Genomic DNA, 18,633 nt, shown 5'->3' on the forward strand with positions numbered 1-18,633 from the left:
TTGGCTGCGTTGGGTCTTCGTAGCTGCGCGCGAGCTTTCTCTAGTTGTGGCGAGTGGGGGCTACTCTTTGTTGAGGTGCGCGGGCTTCTCATTGCGGTGGCTTCTCGTTGTGGAGCACGGGCTCTAGGCGCGCGGGCTTTAGTAGTTGCGGCACGTGGGCTCAGTAGTTGTGGCTCGCGGGCTCTAGAGCGCAGGCTCAGTAGTTGTGGCACACGGGCTTTGGTGCTCTGCGGCATGTGGGATCTTCCCGGACCAGGGCTCAAACCCGTGTCCCCTGCACTGGCAGGCGGATGCTTAACCACTGCACCAGCAGGGAAGTCCCTACTGTGTTCTTAAACAGGGTGTGCTGGGGTGTTTATTCTTTTCTCCTTGGTGTCTGTCCTGGGCCATGACAACATGGGGTCCCCGGCGCTCCCTCCCCTTCACCGGAGGCCCCTATTCCCGCTTGCACCTGTGTCCACTGCCTCTGTGCTCTTGGTGGTGCCTTCCGCTACCCCCTCCGTATCTGCCTCCTGCCAGCTGTCTGTTCCTCTGGTTTGCTGCTTCCAACCTGTTGTGAGTTGGAATCCTGGTGAGTAAGATACAAATGGGAGAAGAGTAAGGAGACCCCGGTGAGGGATGGGTCTCCTATGAGTAACTCGTGTGAGCATTTCTAGAATGCCCCGCGTGGACTCACTTCATCCTCAACAACAACCTTGGGAGTCGGGGGCAGGGATGGTCATCACCACCCGACAGAGGGGGAAACCAGGGATGCCTCTTAGCTTAAAGCCCTCGGCGCTTGGAGGGGACGGTCATAGGGTCATAGGGCAACGTGGGGACTCCCGTCTCTCACCTTGTGAGAGCTGCCACCTCTCCTCGGCGTCACTCGATCCTTCTGGTGGCTTTATGGGGAGGGGCTGGTGTGCACCTTGCTTTACAGATGAGGCTCAGAGATGAACTTGCCAGGGGTCACAGCAACACAGCTGAGATCTGGCCCTGGGGATGTCCGGCTGCCCCCTGCCCCCCAGCCTGGTCCTCCCCTGGCCCGCCTGCTCCGAGGGGAAGCGCTGTCGATCCTCTGGCCTTCTCGCCTCCCCTGCCCAGAGGAGACCCACCTGGCCCAGCCTCAGAGGGGAGGCGGTCGGGGGGTGTTATCGCCCTCGGTGGCCCCGGGACAGAGTAGCAGTGTGTGTGTGGGGTGCCCTGTGGAGATGTTCTGACGTGGCCTTAAAGGCCACCGTGGGCCTCTGGCTCGTCCCCTGCAAGGCTTTGTGCAGAGGGGCCCGTGGTATGACTTAACTCTGGAGGGTCCCTAAACAGGCTGCAGGGGCAGGAGGGAGGAGACTCCTGAGGACAAAGGGCCTGTGATGGTGGGCAGGCGATGGGTGGTGGAGTTTCTTCCCCACATCTCCCCAGGCCACTGCCCACACCTGTCTGAGCCTTGCCTCTGTGTCTGTAGTAAGGGGAGCATCACCTATCCACACCCCCCTGCTTGTTTGGGGGCAAATCAGATATGGGCCACCAGGGCGTCTTCACGTGAGAGGTGCCACGGGGAAGGCCAGTGGCCCTCGGGGGCATCCAGGGTGTCAGCCTGCAAGCGTCTGGAGGGCAGGGCCTGCCCTGGGCGGTGCCCCGGGTCCCCATAGTGGTTGGCCCCTGGCTGGCCTGCCTGGAGCTCAGGGACTGCGGCAGGGAGGTGTCAGCTGCACCTCCTCCAGCTGGAACCACGCAGGTACGTCCTGCCTGTGTTCTCTGGTGAGCTTGGGGTCAGCATTTCTTACCAGGTCCATCCCCTGTTCGGCTCTCCTGGCTCCCGGGAAGGACCTCCTTAGGACAGCTGCCCTGTCCAGGCTCCTGGCCAAAGCTGCCCCGAAGCCTCTCCCTGCCCGCTTGCGGCCACACCCGGCTGTCCGTCTCCTCTGGCGCGCATAGACGACCCTTTCTCCCCCCAGAGGGACCCTGAGCCTCCTCCGAGCCCAGCACTGCCCCTGTCCGATGCCACCCTCCATCTCTGTTGCCCCTCAGCTTTGTTCTCACTGCCTGGGCTCCTGGCATCCTTCCAGGATTGACAGGTCTATACCCTCCCGGGACACCCCACCCCTAACCCCGCGGTTGGTACGTGGGCTGCACGTGGGCAGGTTGTGAGCTGCCGCTTCCTGTCCCCATTATCCAGGAGGGGCAGTGGAGGCAGGAGAGGGGAAGGGGGGGTGGCCCATGCCTGGAGGCTCCCCCCACACCCCCGAGGGAGGTGCTGTGGACCGGGTCCCCCTGCTGTGGGGAGGGGGCTCTGAATTCCCTGCTGCAGCTCTCCTCAGCCCCTCCCACACCCTGGCCCGCAGGTCTGTCTTTGTTGGGGGCAGAGGTTAGATGGCTTAGGGCCGGCGGGGCCCTGGGATGCAGGGGCCGACTTCCCGGTTGAAGCTCTGAAATCTTGGCTCTGTTGTGGCCACTGCTGTCAGCCCTCAGACCTGATGCTCTGTGGATGCGGGGTGGAGGTAGATTCTAGGGTCCCGGGGCATCCCGCGCAAGCACCTTCTCCCCAGCGATTTCTCTCCCTCTCCCGAAGCTTCTTTCTTGGGAACTGGGAGGGAGGCTCTCGTCTCTCACTGCTGTGGTCTGAGCATGGCCTCTGTGCTGTATCCATCTCTTCCTGGGTCTCCCTTGCCCTCCTTCTCCCTCCTCTGCATGTCTTCTCCGCCCCGCTCCCCCCCACCTCCGTCCTTTCCTCTCTCCTCCTCTCCTCCATTCCACTCTCCCTCCCCTCACTTTCTCTCCCTCTTTCCTTCCTCTCTCTACTGAGATGCAGTTCCTGGATCTCAAAGGAGATGGAGGCCAGGGTAGACTGGAGGGCCCCGCAGATGACCGGGCAGTGCCAGCCAGGCCCCCAAGGTGGCCCTTGGGCCACTGCTGCGCCCTCCCCAGCGTTGCTGAGAGTCTGGCTTGGCAGCTCTCAGATATCAACAGTCTGAGCCAGAGAGCAGGGTCCTGGCCGCCATGTGCACACTGCCCGCCCGCCCGCCTGCAGAGCCCAGTCCTCGGGATGTGGGGAGGGGAATGTCACCCCTTTTCTCCTTTTCATCTCCAACCAGGTGGCCCCAACACAAGGCGCTGGGTGGAGGGAGCAGAGGGCGCCCGGTGGTGGAACCCATGTAGCGGCAGGTTTTTTGGGGGTGGGGTGGAGGGACAGGCAGCAAGTCGTGAATTCTGATTTACATAAAATAACCGGGGCTTCGGCCGGAACCTGAGCATATGCAGATGAAGCTCCTTGTCAGACCCAGCGCAGGAGGGAGAAAGGATTTCAACCTGTGCTGCAGCGGTTACCATAGCAACCAATTATTCAGTGCTAAATTATAACTGTTTATAACACTCGTGAATGGGAAGGCTCATATTTCATTCTTTCTTTTTCCCTCTCAGTCTCGAAGGACCCCAAATTGAGAATGACCAACTCTCTGAGTCCTTCCTTTTGAGTTTAAATGCCTGCTTTTTAGAGAGATGTGGTGTGTGCTGAGTGCTGGGCGTAGAGGGAAGGGAGAGAGGGATGCGAGGCCTGGATCGAAAGACATCTGCAGAGCTGGGGGAGGAAGGGTGGGCATAGACTGCCCGCTCGGGGTCCCCAGGGCCTTCACGGGTGGCACGCTGTGCCTTCAGTGGGCCCGGGGCTCAGGGCAGAGACCCCTCCTCCCTACTCCCAGTTCCTCGCATACTCAGCCTGGGTGTAGGATTGAAGGCAGCTTTGCAGATGGGTTCTGTTGGGACTCCAAGTTCCCTTAGATCCTTCTGCCATCCAGGGCGTCCCCTATAGTCCTGCCCGGGGCTGCTGCAGCCCAGAGGGCACAGCATCAGGGTCACAGCCCCAGCTGGTCCTGATGTTCAGAGCCCACCCACAGTGTGGCTCGGGGCTCAGCTTGGTTCGGGGCTTTATTAGGGCATTTTTGCTCTGTGCCTGTGTCTCCTCCCTGAGTGTGGCTTGGCCCGCACTCTCCCCTGTAAGTTTCGAGATACCGAATGGTGAGCCTACTCCTGGTTCCTGGTCATTCCTCCCCTTCTTGCCACTGGCCGACCTGCATCCCTCCAGGTCCTGCTGTTGGGTCACTCCTCTTCGAGTTGTTTTCAGAACCACTCGCTGCCCTTCCGCTTGCCCCTTTCTCTGCAAGGGAAGATTTTGGAATAACAGAACACAGAAAAAAGGAGGCCCTGGTCTAGATGTGTCCAAACAGCTGGATACAGAGAGGCGCTGTGGGTACAGACTGATTGTACCATCGGGAAAACCATCTCCAAAGACCTGTCCTGCACCCCGCCCTCCACCAGCCTCCCGGGTGGGCAGGGGGGCTTGGACGAGATCGGGATGCAGGTGGGGGAGAAGGCAGGGCAGAGAGGGGATCAGGGAATGGGCGGGGAGCCGGGGAATTGAGGAATCTGCCTTCTCCTTGGCCAGGCTTTCCCCGGTGCAGGTAGACAGGGCAGGGAGGGGTCTGCGCCTTCCCTGAAACGAGGGGCTGCCGTCATTGTCGTCCCGTGCTGGGCCGCAGGGGCGCTGACTGTCCTGCTGGGCCGCAGGGGCGCTGACTGTCCTGCTGGGCCGCAGGGGCGCTGACTGTCCTGCTGTAGCTCCGGCTCATTCCTCGAGAAGAAACGTTGCCCTCCTGGCCCCCCACTTAGCCCCGGAGTGGCTGCTGGACTAACACACTCCTGGCAGTGCACAGCTTGGGGCCTTCTGCCAGACGTGCTCCACCTGCCCGCACCCCCCCCAACCACCACTGTGCACACGCACCGACAGGGCGTCTGCTGGAGGCGCCTTCCCCGCCCTCCCTGGAGACCTCCAGCTCCCTCTGGGCCCTGCGTTCAGAGCTGTGCTGGCCACTCCCCACCTCTCCTGCACTTGGGATGTGGCGTGCAGGCTCCCCAGCAGACACTCAGGGCACCTCCCCCTCAGGTGCGGTCACACAGCCCCTTCTGGGCGTCCTGCTGCCCGTCTGCACTGTAGTTGCTGCCCAGCTGCAGGCACTGTCCGTGCACTTGGCTTTAGTCCAGCCCCGATTTGCAGACACGAGGTGGGATGAGGCTTGTGTCCTCCGGTTTGTGGTCCTGGCTGCGTCTTCAGCTTCCGAGCAGAGTCGGGGGCATCATGGGTACTTGGGACTCTCCTACTTCAAAATGCTTAAGGCCTTCTCTCTCACGTGATCTCCTTTGTTCCTCTTACCGCCCTGTATAGCACCCCCATTTCACACACAAGGAGGCTGAGGTCAGGATGCTGCAGTGACTTTTTGCCCAATTCCGGACTAGCAAGGGTCAGAGCTCCGAGACAGTCTGTGTCCTGCAGCCTCCCCAGGGAGCCCCCGGACCCACCGTGGGTCCTCCTGTCTCTTCCCTGCTCTGGTTCGCGGGGTCCCCAGGGCAGCTGAGGGCCAGCCCCACGGCCCTCCCTCGGCGGGCCCCACAGCCTCTGTCCGCGGTGCTGAAGCCTGTGGCACTTCCCTCCTCCCATCCTTACCTGTGCGGGGGTGTGGCTGGGATAGAGCCTGTCTCTCAGGTCTATCGAAGGGTGCTCTTTCCAAGCTGGCCAAACGCTACATCCTTGGGGGAAATGGACATCCCTGTCTGACCCCTGCCTCCCCAGAGGACCGAGGCAGGGCTGGGAGCTGTGGCCATGAGCCCTGGGAACGGGATCGCGTGCAAGGCTGTCCTGCCCTGGGCAGGCTCCGGCAGCAGCCAGGAGCGGCGCACTGCCCCTGGAGCCCGCCCGGTGTGGCCGACCGAGTCAGTATTCCGGGAAGGCCCAGAGGCTCTGCTGCCTGCCAGCCACCAGCCAGCACACTGACTCAGCGGCTTAACGGGCATAAAAGTTTTGGGAGCCGAGCAGCAGGAGAGTCAGGAAGTGCAGGGACCCCACGGGTGGGTCCTTTCCCAGCTGTGTCTCAGGAAGAGTCTCCCTCCTGGGAAAAGACGCTCAACTCCACGGTGCGGCTGGAAAGGGCAGAGCGGGCGGGGGGCCTCCCAAGACAGACCCACTGCCCTTGCTGCCCTCCTTCTCTGCATCTGCTCCCTCCCGTGCCCCCTTCCTTCCTCTCCCTCCTCCCCGCCTTTCTCCTCCCTCTCCACCTCCTCTTTTGCCTCCCTCCCTCATTGCTCCTTCCGGAGCTCACATCCTTCATTTCTCCAGTTCTTTCTTCATCTCTTCCGTGCCTCTCTTTGCCGCCTCTAAACCGCCGGCATGAAGATGCCAAGTGTCATCTTCATTGGAGCGTCCGTGCCTGGCCTCTCCTGCAGACCCAGGCCGGGAGGGGCCTAATCAGCCTGCTTGCCTCTTGAAAAGCCCCGAATACACAGCTTTCTCAGCTTTCTCGCAGGGGCAGTGCCTTTCTGATGGGGATGCTCTGTCTGTAAACACCCTTATCTCCATATAAATGGGCCATTTTCTGCCTGTATGGATGGAAACTGAATCGAGGAAACCAAGCTTAAGAGCTGCCTCAATTACTTTGTCTCATATTGAGATGAGCAGCCAGGGTTCGGGCGCTGGGGAAGGTGGGCTTGTGCCTTCGCAGCGTCCGGAGAGCGCACAGGCAGATGAAACTGGGACGTGCTCTCTGTGTTAATCACAGGTTTCACTTGACACACACGACTCCATAGGATGCAAAGATGAACAGAGAGGAGAGGATCTGGGAGCCGGGGCGGAAGTTGGGGGCTCTTCTCCAGCGTGGACCGCATTTTGGTTTTTGGCTCTGGGCATGATATCCTCTCTACGAGCGCCTGGGTCCGAGTGCCGTCGCTGACACGCGATACAGTCCCAAAGCCCATAGAAACCTGAAACAGGGCCGTCTAAGCGGGCTGCACTGAGCTTGCCTGGTGGGGGCGTGTGTCTTCACCCGAGGCCTCGACTCACCTGCACAGCACCATTTGTCACCAACCAGTCATTGGGGACGAGACCCTTACCCCGTGCTGGCTCAGGGCAGCCCCTCTGTCTGGGATTTAGTGGTCTGGTGGGTGAGACTCTGCCAGGAGGCCGCTCTCAGGGCAGTGCTGCTGCCTGGGACTCTGCATTTTCTTTGGGCCCCTGTTGTTCTCACCGTCCACCTTTCTCTTCCAGGGGAGCAATGATGAGCTGTCGGAAAATGAAGAGGATCTGGAAGAGAAGTCGGACAGTGAGGGCAGCGACTACTCCCCAAATAAAAAGAAGAAGAAAAAACTCAAGGACAAGAAGGAGAAAAAAGCCAAGCGAAAAAAGAAAGATGATGATGAGGACGACAACGATGACGGATGCCTCAAGGTAACCCTGACACCTGGCTGGGGGACCCTGCTTGGACGAGCTGAGCCTCCTGCTGTCAGCTCCCTGCCCTGCAGGAGCCCCTGTGGGCAAAGGACCAGAGCATCCTTTCCCACGAAGGGCCGTCGGGGCAGATGGGTGTGTGTGTGTGTGAGTGCACGCGCAGGAAGGTTGGACACAACTTTGTGAGAAATACCGTAGCCACAGGTCTCGGAGACACATTAGAAATAACAGTGGATGGTACTCAGGAGTTTGGGGAAGAAGTCGTGTGGCCTCTTGCTGATGTATTGTCAGCTGTTTGCCCAGCTTGAGCGGTCAGCCGTTTCTGAGGAGAGCGATGGTCTGAACTCAAGTTTGGTGTCAGGAACCTCTTGGTCGGAGCAGTTTGGGAGACTAAAACAAATGGAGCTTTCGCTAAGAAGAAGTGGCTGGACAGCTCCGCTTATGGTGGAAGGGGGCCTTAGCACGTGTTCCGAAATTCATCCCACGTGGGCACCCAGGAGAGTGTCCCAGGGAACGAGAGTCATGGAAGCTATAGCGATGGGCCTGCAGCTCTCCCCTGGGGAGAAGCCTCTTCCCGGTGAAAGTGGGGCATGGTGTGGCCCCTGGAATGTCAAGGCCGCTCCTTGCGGGGGGTGCTCCGCGGGGGTGGGGGGAGGGGCCGAGGGTAGGGCGGCAGATGGGCTCTGGGTCCTGGGTCTCTGGGTCGGGCAGGGGCAGATGGCAGATGACAGCACCTCATCCGGGAACCTCCTGCTGCCTTCGATCTTTGATGAGGCTCAGTTTGGGCTGGCCGTGGATTTGAAGATAAGTGCTCCGTAAATGTTAGCATGTGAGTTAGTGCTGGCGGTGTCCCGACACCCGGAGGGAGCTCGTTAGTTGGCAGGTGTGTTATGAGTCACCTGTGACTGATGACAGCTGAGAAGCTGACAGATTTGGAAGATGAACTTACAGGAGTGATTCAGGGTCGTCCTGTAATAATGTCATCGCTCACTTGCTGCTCTACTTCGTGGTGGGAAGCTCCAGGACTGGCTTTGTGTCAGGAGCAGGTTGGCCAAGGGAGGGGGCCCCACGTGGGAGCACCTCTGAACTGCCACAGAGAACAGGAGGTCAGGAAGCGGGTCCCTTGGGGCCGAGGGAGGCCGGGTGTTCTGCCTGGGTGGCCTTCCCTTGCTGGAGCAGACGGCCCAACTCTGAGGGGCTTAGGCAGTAAAAGGGGTCTGTTGGATCAGCAGCCGTAAGAGTTGAGAGGCAAGGGGGCTTCCAGCTAGGGGGACCCAGTGGTGTCATCCAGGGCCCTGTTTCTTTGCCTTTGGAGGGTCAGCTTTGGGTTCAGGCCAGGCACCCTCGTGGCTTGGAATGTGTGTAGCAGCAGTGCAGGGCTTTGTGGACACCCCCTGCCCCATCCAGCAGGAGAGAAAGCTGGCTTGTGTCCTAGCTGTCCGCACAGGAGACCCAGGGGTGCCCCTGCCTGGACCGGTTGTGTCACATGCCCCCTGGATCAGTGACTGTGGCCTGGGATGGCGTGTGCTGATTGGTGGAATGGATCTGTGGGTGGGGCTGGCACAGCTCAGGGCTGCCTGGAGCAAATGGGAAATGGGGGTGAGGGCCCTGTTCCAAGCACCTGTGCTAACTCTGTCCCTCCTGTGACGTAGGTGCTGTTATCCCCATTTTACAGATGGGGAAACTGAGACATAGAGAGATGAAGTAGCTTGTCCACGTCTCACTGCTAGTATGTGGCAGAGCCAGGATTGGAGCCTGCCTCTGTCCAGCAGGTTCCAATCTCATAGCCAGCACCACCGCCCACCCCTCCCTTCCTAGCCATCCGGGGTCTGCTTTGTGACCTGACGCCTGGGCTGGCTGGCTGTCTTTGTGCCCTTGGGAACTCGCGCACCTCCCTGGGCTTCGGTGCCCCATCTGGAGAGTGAAGCAGGAGCCGAGGGACCCTCTCTGGGCTCTGCCCTGAGCTGGGCCACTGCCCTGACCAGGGCACACCTTCCTGGTCCCCGAACCCGCAGTGACCTGCCCTTTCACGAGGTCCAAGTGTGACTGTACTAGGTGATCTCCTGGGGTGGACAGAGTGAGTCCTGATATTATTCCTGCCCTGGACATGCACATGGCTTCCCCCCAAACCCCCGCATTAGCCCCCCAGGCGTGTGGCCCGCACCCCGTCATGAGCTGGCTTCTGGGCCGTTCCCACTGATCAAGGGGCTGGCGGCCTGAGATGCTGTAGGATGTTTTCAGTGGTGGGTGAGAACTGCTCTCGTTAAGTTGCTGACATAATCCCCCTGCTTTTCCGAGGCGCCCTGGGTGGGGCCCTGGTGGGGGGTTCAGGGTAAAAGGACCCCCACCTCTCATTCCACCTCCGGCCTGTGTGTCCGTAGGAGCCCAAGTCCTCGGGGCAGCTCATGGCCGAGTGGGGCCTGGATGACGTGGACTACCCGTTCTCGGAGGCCGACTATCACACGCTGACCAACTACAAAGCCTTCAGCCAGTTCCTCAGGTGGGCCTCGGGGCCACCATGGCTGGGCATCCACGGAGACTGCCCTCGAGGCCTGCCTCCCCCGGGGGCACCAAGTGGGGTGGCCAGAGGGGCAGGGCCCCGGGCTCCTGGGGTGGGCTTCCAGGCTGACATTGACCCTGGGCAGAGCTGGCAGGAGGGGCAGGCAGGACCCTTCCATCTCAACAGGTGGTCCTGCTTTCCCTCGCTGGTCCTACCCCCAGGGATGGCAACCCCAGTCATTCCCAGGGGTCTTGAGCCCCCGTGGCCACACTCAGCTCTAAAAGAAATGGGACTAGACCCCTGCCTCTGGCCCCTCGGGTCTTACAGGGTCTGAAAACCCAATTAGAAGATCACCGGCCACATAAACAGGGAATCGGGAGCCTTGGGGCTGGACTGCTGTCTCTGTCTTGGTCCTCTTCCCTGCCCTCCTTTCTGCCCAGTTTTCCCAGTTTGCTGTATATGCCAGGTGTGGGACTTGGGAGAAGAAGGGTGGGCCCTGCGGGGGGTCACATGGGGGTCTCATCCCTTCCACGGGGCTGTCCTCACCTTCCTGCCTCTCCCCCCACGCAGGCCACTCATCGCCAAGAAGAACCCGAAGATCCCCATGTCCAAAATGATGACCGTCCTGGGCGCCAAGTGGCGAGAGTTCAGCGCCAACAACCCCTTTAAGGGCAGCTCGGCGGCGGCAGCCGCAGCAGCGGTGGCCGCGGCCGTGGAGACGGTCACCATCGCGCCTCCGCTGGCCATCAGCCCCCAGCAGGCACCCCAGCCTGTGCCCGTCCGCAAGGCCAAGACCAAGGAGGGCAAGGGTAAGGCTGCACCCAGTCCTGCTGGCAGAGGGCCCCCAGGCCCTACAGTCTGGGACAAACGGGCCCGTCTCTATCAAGGACCCAGTGCCTTGGTTGACCTTGGACCCACCCACCCTTCCTCAGCTGTGTTGTGGCATCTGCCCTGCCTCTCTCTTGGGGCTGCTGGCGAAGTGGAGGAGGCGGTGGGCTCAGAGCTTTGGGAGTTTTCCCAGGTGTGGAGGAGGGGACAGAGGTGTGGCCCGTGCTACTGGGAGTTAGGGGGCTCTTGGGTTGGAGCCTGCACCATTCCCAGGGGGAAGGGGTCCCAAGGTGACCCGTGGATCGCTCTCCTCTGAGCACCCGGCCCTTGGGGTAACGGATGTACATGGGCGTGGGCGTGGACAGGGCCGCCTTCCCAGGGAGGCCAGGAAGGAGGTCCAGATACAAAATCAGACTCTGTGGTGGTGTCTGGGTGGGGAGAATAGGGACAGCAGAGGCTCTCTGCGACTTGAAGTTCTAGGGGAGGGACCTTTCTTACCCGGATGGAGGATTTATGGCCCCACTGGGAGTAGGGACATTGATCTCCCCGGGGCTCTGAGTGGTGGTGTTGCCTGCAGCTCACCTTCCTGGGTGCCCTGACCTGGGTTTTTTTGGCTGCGTTGGGTCTTTGTTGCTGCACGTGGGCTTTCTCTCGTTGCGGCGAGCGGGGTCTACTCTTCATTGCGGTGTGTGGGCTTCTCATTGCAGTGGCTTCTCTTGTTGCGGAGCATGGGCTCTAGGTGCATGGGCTTCAGTAGTTGTGGCACGCGGGCTCGGTAGTTGTGGCTCGTGGGCTCTAGAGCACAGGCTCAGGAGTTGTGGCGCACAGGCTTAGTGTCTCCGCGGCACGTGGGATCTTCCCGGACCAGGGATCGAACCCGTGTCCCCCGCATTGGCAGGCGGATTCGTAACCACTGCGCCACCAAGGAAGTCCCCTGACCTGGGTTTTGATGGGGGGCAGAGCGGACGCTGGGGACCCCTTGTTTCTGCCCCAAGGAGCTTTGGTTTCTGGGATAATGCCTCCCTGTAGCAGGTCCCACAGGGGGCCCCAGTGGGTGAGTGACGCGGGCTTTAGAGACTGCTTCCGCTCCCCTCCCTTGCTGTCTGCACAGCCAGGCTTCTTTCTCATTTCCTGTCGGGCTCCAGCTGCTGAGCTATCGATTCCCTGAGCTGCCTATTCAGAGCCTGAAAAATTGAAATAGATTTTCCGTGGCGCCACTGAGGTTACAGCTGGGCTCGCAGACCCAGCTCTCTGTGTGTGATGTGGGCGGAGGAGGGCCTGGGGCGAGGCCATCTGCCTTTAGGCCCCCACTTGCCCTGCTCGGCCTGGTGGGAGAGGCTGCTGGGGGCGGTCATTACTCCCCAGGTGACTAATTGTCCTGTGACCAGTTCCATAAAAACAACCTCACCCCTGCTGGCCACCTGGGAGCCAGCATTTCCTGGGGATGATGGGCAGAGGCGAGGGCGGTCTTGAGTGGTGCTGGTGTGTGGGGTATGGCAGACAGCCCGGAGGCTGGCAGCTGGGGAAAGGGCTTCTTGCCCTAGCACATCCCTCCAGGGCCTAGGATGGTCCGCAGGTGGGTCGGTGTGCCCTTAGTGGCCCTGGGGGCTGGTGGCTCCACTGGGGACAGCTCCTTTCTGGGGAGAGGGATGGGACAGGGCTGTTCCTAAGATGGCAGCACAGCGGCCAGACTGGGCCAGGGTTCTTCTCTGGCTTCCCCTCTGCTGTGCAAGGACGTCACCTTTCCGAGCCTCAGTCTTCTCATCCGAGAAGGGGCAGCGGCAGAAACCACCCTTTCCTTAAAGCGGGTTCTCAAGGCCAAGTGAGAGCATGGCAGTGAGTGAGTGAGCTGTGGCGGGCGCTGGCTATTCCACCGGTGCTTTTCAGGGCCTGGAGTGAGGAAGAAGATCAAAGGCTCCAAGGATGTGAAGAAAAAGGGCAAAGGGAGAAAGGTGGCCGGGCTCAAGTTCCGCTTCGGAGGGGTTGGCAGCAAGAGGAAGAAAGGCTCCTCGGTGAGTGCGAGTGTGAGTGTGTGTGTGTGTGTGTGTGTGTGTGTGAGTGCGAGTGTGAGTGTGTGTGCGTGTGTGTGCGTGCGTGTGTGTGTGTGTAACATGCAAAGGTTGGGTGACGTGGAAAGCAGGGCTATCAGTTCATTCTCCTGAACCAGGCAGGGGGCAGGTCTTGTACACACCATCCCCCCGCCCCTGCCCCAGACTCTCCCATTCTACATTCAGGCCTGCTGAGCCTGTTTCCCCACCTGACTGGTGAGGGGCTCAGCCTGGATCCTTCCAAGGCCCCCTGTAGCTTGGACTCTGGGTGGGTAGCTCTCCTGCCCACCTTGCTGAGCTGGGGGCTCAGTCCTGGCTCCTTCCGCCCCAACTGCCTCTCCATCTGGGCAGCAGGCGGGAGAGTCCTGGGGGGCGCCTGGATGCCCAGGTCTGCTGGGAGGGCAGGCCCCAGGAAGGTGGCATGTAGGCAGGATAGGGCTGGGCTGGAACCCTGCCCCTCCCTTGCCCTCCCAGGGCCAGCTCTGTCACCAGCTTTGGAATGACCCTAAGTCCGTGTCTGAGCCTTTGAGCCCTCTTTCTCCGGGGGTAGAGGCATTCACCCCCATCCTGCCCCTACAGGGCACCTGTTTCCCTCACCTGACCCAGCCCTGCGGAGGGGAAGAGATGGAAGCCATCTTTTTGTCCCTTCATAGGGGCAAGTGACAGGTCTCAAGTTTAGCTGCTGTGGAGGGGAGCACGGAGCAGCAGGCATGGTCCAGCCCGGAGCTGGTGGTCCAGCTCAGGTTAGCTTTTGAGCACAAACTAATGTGCTAGGCCCTCTGCTCCACCACGGTGGGCCCTGCTCTGGAGCTGCTCGCAGGCTGGAAGGGTTTGGGCACATGCGCTGGGAGAGAGCCAATGACAGGCAGATGGGACAGGTCGGACCTGGCACAAGGCTGTGCAACAGGTCTCATTAGGGAGAGATCTGGGAAGGCTCCTTGGGGGAGGTGTCCTTAGGGCTTCCCCTTAAGGGATGTGTAGGAGTTTGGCAGGGTGGAGGGCAGGGCCTGGGAGAGTTCCGGAGGTGGAAAGTGTGGGGAGGGTCTGAGGGCTGGAGAGCAGGGCTTGGGGAGGAGGGTGGAAGGCCATCAGGCTGGACCGGTGGGCTGAGGGTTTTCTAGCTGGGTGGAGGGACGAGATGAACCAGAGACAGACAGCACTGTGCCTCTGGAGCCTCCCCTGTGCCCTGCCCTGCCCCCCAGGCCTGCGAAGCCTGGAGATGAGCCCCCAGGGCTGGCTCCGGGCTCACAGCCCCCCCCCCCCCCGCTGCCTCCACAGAGTGAGGAGGAGCAGCGAGAGGGGTCGGACTTGGACAGTGCCAGCATCCACAGCGCCTCCGTGCGCTCGGAGTGTTCTGCCCTGATGGGGAGGAAGAGCAAGAGGAGGCGCCAGAAGAAGAGAAGTAAGAGTCCTGTCTGCACGGTTCACATGGCCACCGCGGCGCATGTGGGCATGCAGAGCCCCCTCGGGGAGCGGAGAAGGGCACCCCTCAGCAGGAAGCCCCCCCGTGCTTCCTCAAGCACCCTGGCCTCTGTGGTTAGGAGAGGGGGTCCTGTCGAAGTGAGTCTGCATACGTTAGGGACCCGTGATGTGAGCCACCCCAGGGCATTTGCACTGGCAGAGGGGGGCACAGGAGGAGTTGCTTCTTAACCTCATCCACCCTCTACCCATGTATCCCCTCAGCCCCATTCCCCTACCCATCCTCGTTCCCCCTCTCCATCCTCGTTCCCTCCCTCCCTTGTCTTTATTTATCCAGCCATTCATCTTTCCATGCATTCACCCATCTTTCTTCTTTCCTTCCTTCTCCCTCCTTCCTTTCCTTTCCTTTTATCCATCTTCCATCCATCTCTTCACCCCTTTACTCGTTCAGTCCTCCTGTTGACCCTGTCTGTCCACCCACCACCCAACATCTATTGAGAGCCTAGTATGCGCCAGGGCAGCCTGGCGTGGAGATTGGCTGTGCACTGGGAGTGGGAACAAGGCCCTCCATGACTGCCTCTGCCCCCTCCGCAGTTGATGACGGTGATGGCTATGAGACGGACCACCAGGACTACTGTGAGGTGTGCCAGCAGGGTGGGGAGATCATCCTGTGCGACACCTGCCCGAGGGCCTACCACCTCGTCTGCCTGGACCCAGAGCTGGAGAAAGCTCCCGAGGGCAAGTGGAGCTGTCCCCACTGTGTAAGCCCTTGGCAGACGCGCCGGGGCGGGATTTTGTCTGTGCCTGGCTTCCGGACTCCTGCACGGTCTTCTGGGGCAGAACATGGGGAAGTGCGAGTGGGAGGGAGGGAGTCGCTTCCTGGTGGAGGTGGGGTCCTGGTCCAGGGTGCCTCCACCTGGACTCCCCCCCTCCAGGAGAAGGAGGGGATCCAGTGGGAGCCGAAGGACGACGACGACGAGGAGGAGGAGGGCGGCTGCGAGGAGGAGGAGGACGACCACATGGAGTTCTGCCGCGTGTGCAAGGACGGCGGCGAGCTGCTCTGCTGCGACGCCTGCCCCTCCTCCTACCACCTGCACTGCCTCAACCCGCCGCTGCCCGAGATCCCAAACGGTGAATGGCTCTGCCCGCGCTGTACTGTGAGTGTTACGCCGGCCCGCGCCGAACGCCCCGCCCCCGGCAAGGCCCCGCCCACAACGACCAGGCCCCGCCCCCGGCAAGGCCCTGCGCACAAAGGTCCCACCCACCGAGGCCCCGCCCCAGCAGGCCCTGTCCACCAAAGCCCCGCCTCCCCCGGCCCAGGCCACGCCCACCACGCCCATCGCCCATGCTGCTCCAGGCCTCACCTACGAAGGCCCCGCCTGGCTCTCCGCCTACCAAGACCTTTAACCCGCCCCTTCCCGTCCAGGACACGCCCCACGAGTACCCACCCAACCCCCGCCGCCACCGCCCCGTCGGGGCTCAGTCCCGGCCACCGCCTCACCCTGGCCTGCTCTGCTTGCAATCCCCTTCACACTTTCTGGAAACAGCCGCTATGAGAAGAGAGAAGCGGTGGTGATAATCCCACCACCGCCCACCACAGCCACCGTTTACTGGGCATCCCTCTAACACCTACTGAGTTTTCCAGTACCAGGCCTTTCGTTACTCCCATTTTTAGATGAGAAAACTGAGGCTCAGGGAGGTAAAGTGACTTGCCCAAGGCCACACAAGGCTGAACTGTCCACTCAGACTCAGACTGGACCTGGCTCTTGTCACAGGGCTGGGGGTGGCGAGAGGGTAGGAGGCCTTTGGGGCTGGGGCCTCAGTTTCTGCGGGGAGAGGAGAGCACCCGCCCCTCCCCCCCCATTCACTGTAGGCATTTGAAGGCCACCATGCTCCGAGTTGTCCCCAGCCCACCCCTAGTGCTGGGTCCCCCACCCTGTGGATCCTGGGCTGTGCCGTGCCAGCCCTCGGTTACCTGTGTGCATATGGGCTTCCGTTATGCGTGTGTATGTGTGTGTGCACGTGTGTGTGTGCAGACCCGTATCGCCTCATCAGCGTGCACGGCATGGGTGGTCTCCTGAGGACAGAGTGGTGTCTTGGAGTCGCTGTGGTGCTGTCTGACTTGGAGTAGTACAGCTTGTTGGAGGGAGCCTCGGGGTGGGGCCCTGCAGCTAAGCCCTGAACTTGGGGACCCTCCTCTGTCCACAGTGTCCCCCGCTGAAGGGCAAAGTCCAGCGGATCCTGCATTGGAGGTGGACAGAGCCCCCAGCCCCCTTCATGGTGGGGCTGCCGGGGTCCGACGTAGAGCCTGGAGTTCCACCACCCAAGCCCCTAGAGGGCATCCCGGAGAGAGAGTTTTTTGTCAAGTGGGCTGGGCTCTCCTACTGGCACTGCTCCTGGGTGAAGGAGCTGCAGGTGAGGCACCTGGGCAGGTGTGGCTGTGCTCAGGACCTAAACGCCCTGGCCAGCTCCGCGAGTGAGGGGCATTGCTGGGAGTTGGGGAGGGGGAGGCGGAAGGTGAGGATTGGCTTGCTTGGGACCCAGGCTGGGGGCTGGGGGAGCTGGGTTGGGGGACATGGGGGGGTTCACGGCCCATCTCCCTCCTGTAACCTCTGCCCCCTCTGCGAGCAGCTGGAGCTCTACCACACGGTGATGTATCGCAACTACCAAAGAAAGAACGACATGGACGAGCCACCGCCCTTTGACTATGGCTCTGGCGATGAGGATGGCAAGAGCGAGAAAAGGAAGAACAAAGACCCCCTCTATGCCAAGATGGAGGAGCGCTTCTACCGCTACGGCATCAAGCCCGAGTGGATGATGGTCCACCGCATCCTGAACCACAGGTGTGTGCTCGGCGGGTGGGGCCCTGCGCCTCGCGGAGGTGGGTGCCTGCAGGTCTGGGACACCTGTTAACTGGGCTCAGGACCACGCATGGCTGTGGTGGCGGAAGGGGCCCCACTGTCGGTGATGTGACTGTCCAGCTGGAGGGGTCTTCGTGCACCTGGGTACGTGGATGCACACGTGTGTAAACTTGCATGTGCATGCGTGTCACTCTCATGGTAGAGCAGTTCCTAAGTCATATGTCTAAAGAGGCAACTTGACGAACGGCCAGTGGAAGCTGTAGATGGGACACTTGGGGGGTCGGGACCCTTGTGCTCCTGGCATCAGTGCTTGATACCTGCCGGAAGGTCCTGGGGACCCGGGTGGGCCTGAGCTGTGGAGTGAGTACATGCTTGCTGCTCCTTTATAACACAGCTGACACCACCGAGTGCCATCTATCAAGAGGTAGGTGTTTTATTTCCGCCTTCGTGTTTATGGATGCCAGCACGGTTAAGTCACTTGCCCAGAGTCACACAGGCAAGAGGCAGGGGTGCTGGGATTTGAACCCAGTGCTTTTCTGAGGGCAGGACTTGCTTTCTTAGCCACTGTTCCAAACCCCAGTGCCCCTGCAACAGCTCTTTGTTGAGCAGTGTGAAATTGCCCAGGTGACGGTGGTCAGAGGCTGCAGAGACCAGACGCAGACACCAAGGCAGGGGGGCCCCGGACTGCAAGAGTGGCTTTGGTTTGGTGGGGAGGTGGGAGGTTTTGCTCATTCTTTTTTTTTAATTAGTTAATTAATTTTATTTATTTTTGGCTGCATGGGGTCTTTGTTGCTGCGTGTGGGCTTTCTCTAGTTGCCGTGAGCAGGGACTGCTCTTCGTTGTGGTGCGTGGCCTCCCATCTCCCTCTGCTCTGCCACTTGTTGCAGAGCATGGGCTCTAGGTGCGCGGGCTTCAGTAGTTGTGACTCACAGGCTCAGTAGTTGTGGCGCACGGGCTTAGTTGCTCCGTGGCATGTGGGATCTTCCCGGACCAGGGCTCGAACCTGTGTCCCCTGCGTTGGCAGGCAGATTCTTAACCACTGTGCCACCAGGGAAGCCCCTCTTGCTCATTCTTGAGCTCAGGCGCTTGAGAACCGGCGGTGGCTGACAGGTGGGCTCAGGGTGGGGCCCACGGAGGCTCTGCCTCGGGGGGACTTGGGATCCAGCAGACCACAGGCGTCCCGAAGGCAGGAGTTGGGTAGAGCAGAGTTTAAGAACCTGATCCTGTCAGTCGGATTTCAGCCCTGGCTCCCATTTTCCGGGCTCTGTGCTTCTGTGTTTCTCACGTGAAATGGGATAATGAGAGTACCCACCCCACAGGGCTGCCGCGGGGGTTCAAGGAGTGTGCCAGCGCCTGCTAGCGTGGCCGTCAGGAAGATGGGCCAGGGGAATTTGAAAAAGTACTCCCTCGACTATGAAATGCCTCATCCTCCCATCCCCAGCCCTCATGTGACCTGAGCCCCCCCCCCCCGTTGAACTGATCCACAATTTTTTTACCTTTGTTAAATTGCATGTTCAAAACAAAAGTGGCAAGTTTTCTCCCTGCCTTCAAAGCGGGGTAGGTGAATTTCCTCCAAATGTATTACCTGAATGGAGTCTGAGTAATAACCAATCATTTATTGAAAAAAAAAAATCCATCGGTTTCCACAGTGACTGGGGATCGGTCTTTCTGTCCATGGCCCCCAGGCTAGCCGTGGCACCCCTGGCCCTGCAGCGCTGCCCTGGCTCGGTTGCC

The 18,633-nt window shown here is 60.7% G+C and overlaps 1 protein-coding gene across 1 annotated transcript in view; it reads left to right on the forward strand.

Moving 5' to 3' along the window:
• Positions 1–18,633, forward strand: part of CHD5 (chromodomain helicase DNA binding protein 5) — a gene marked incomplete at its 5' end in the record, with an annotated part of 62,158 nt that overhangs the window by 10,447 nt on the left and 33,078 nt on the right. The window contains 9 exons of the mRNA XM_082661761.1: positions 7,064–7,243; positions 9,625–9,743; positions 10,314–10,552; positions 12,459–12,583; positions 13,898–14,021; positions 14,633–14,799; positions 14,974–15,195; positions 16,247–16,453; positions 16,670–16,881. Coding sequence (XP_082517887.1) covers positions 7,064–7,243; positions 9,625–9,743; positions 10,314–10,552; positions 12,459–12,583; positions 13,898–14,021; positions 14,633–14,799; positions 14,974–15,195; positions 16,247–16,453; positions 16,670–16,881 — 1,595 coding nt within the window. The remainder of the gene's footprint in view (positions 1–7,063; positions 7,244–9,624; positions 9,744–10,313; positions 10,553–12,458; positions 12,584–13,897; positions 14,022–14,632; positions 14,800–14,973; positions 15,196–16,246; positions 16,454–16,669; positions 16,882–18,633) is intronic.

This window comes from Grampus griseus, assembly GCF_964374135.1.
Source record: "Grampus griseus genome assembly, chromosome: 1".
Lineage (NCBI taxonomy): Eukaryota > Metazoa > Chordata > Mammalia > Artiodactyla > Delphinidae > Grampus > Grampus griseus.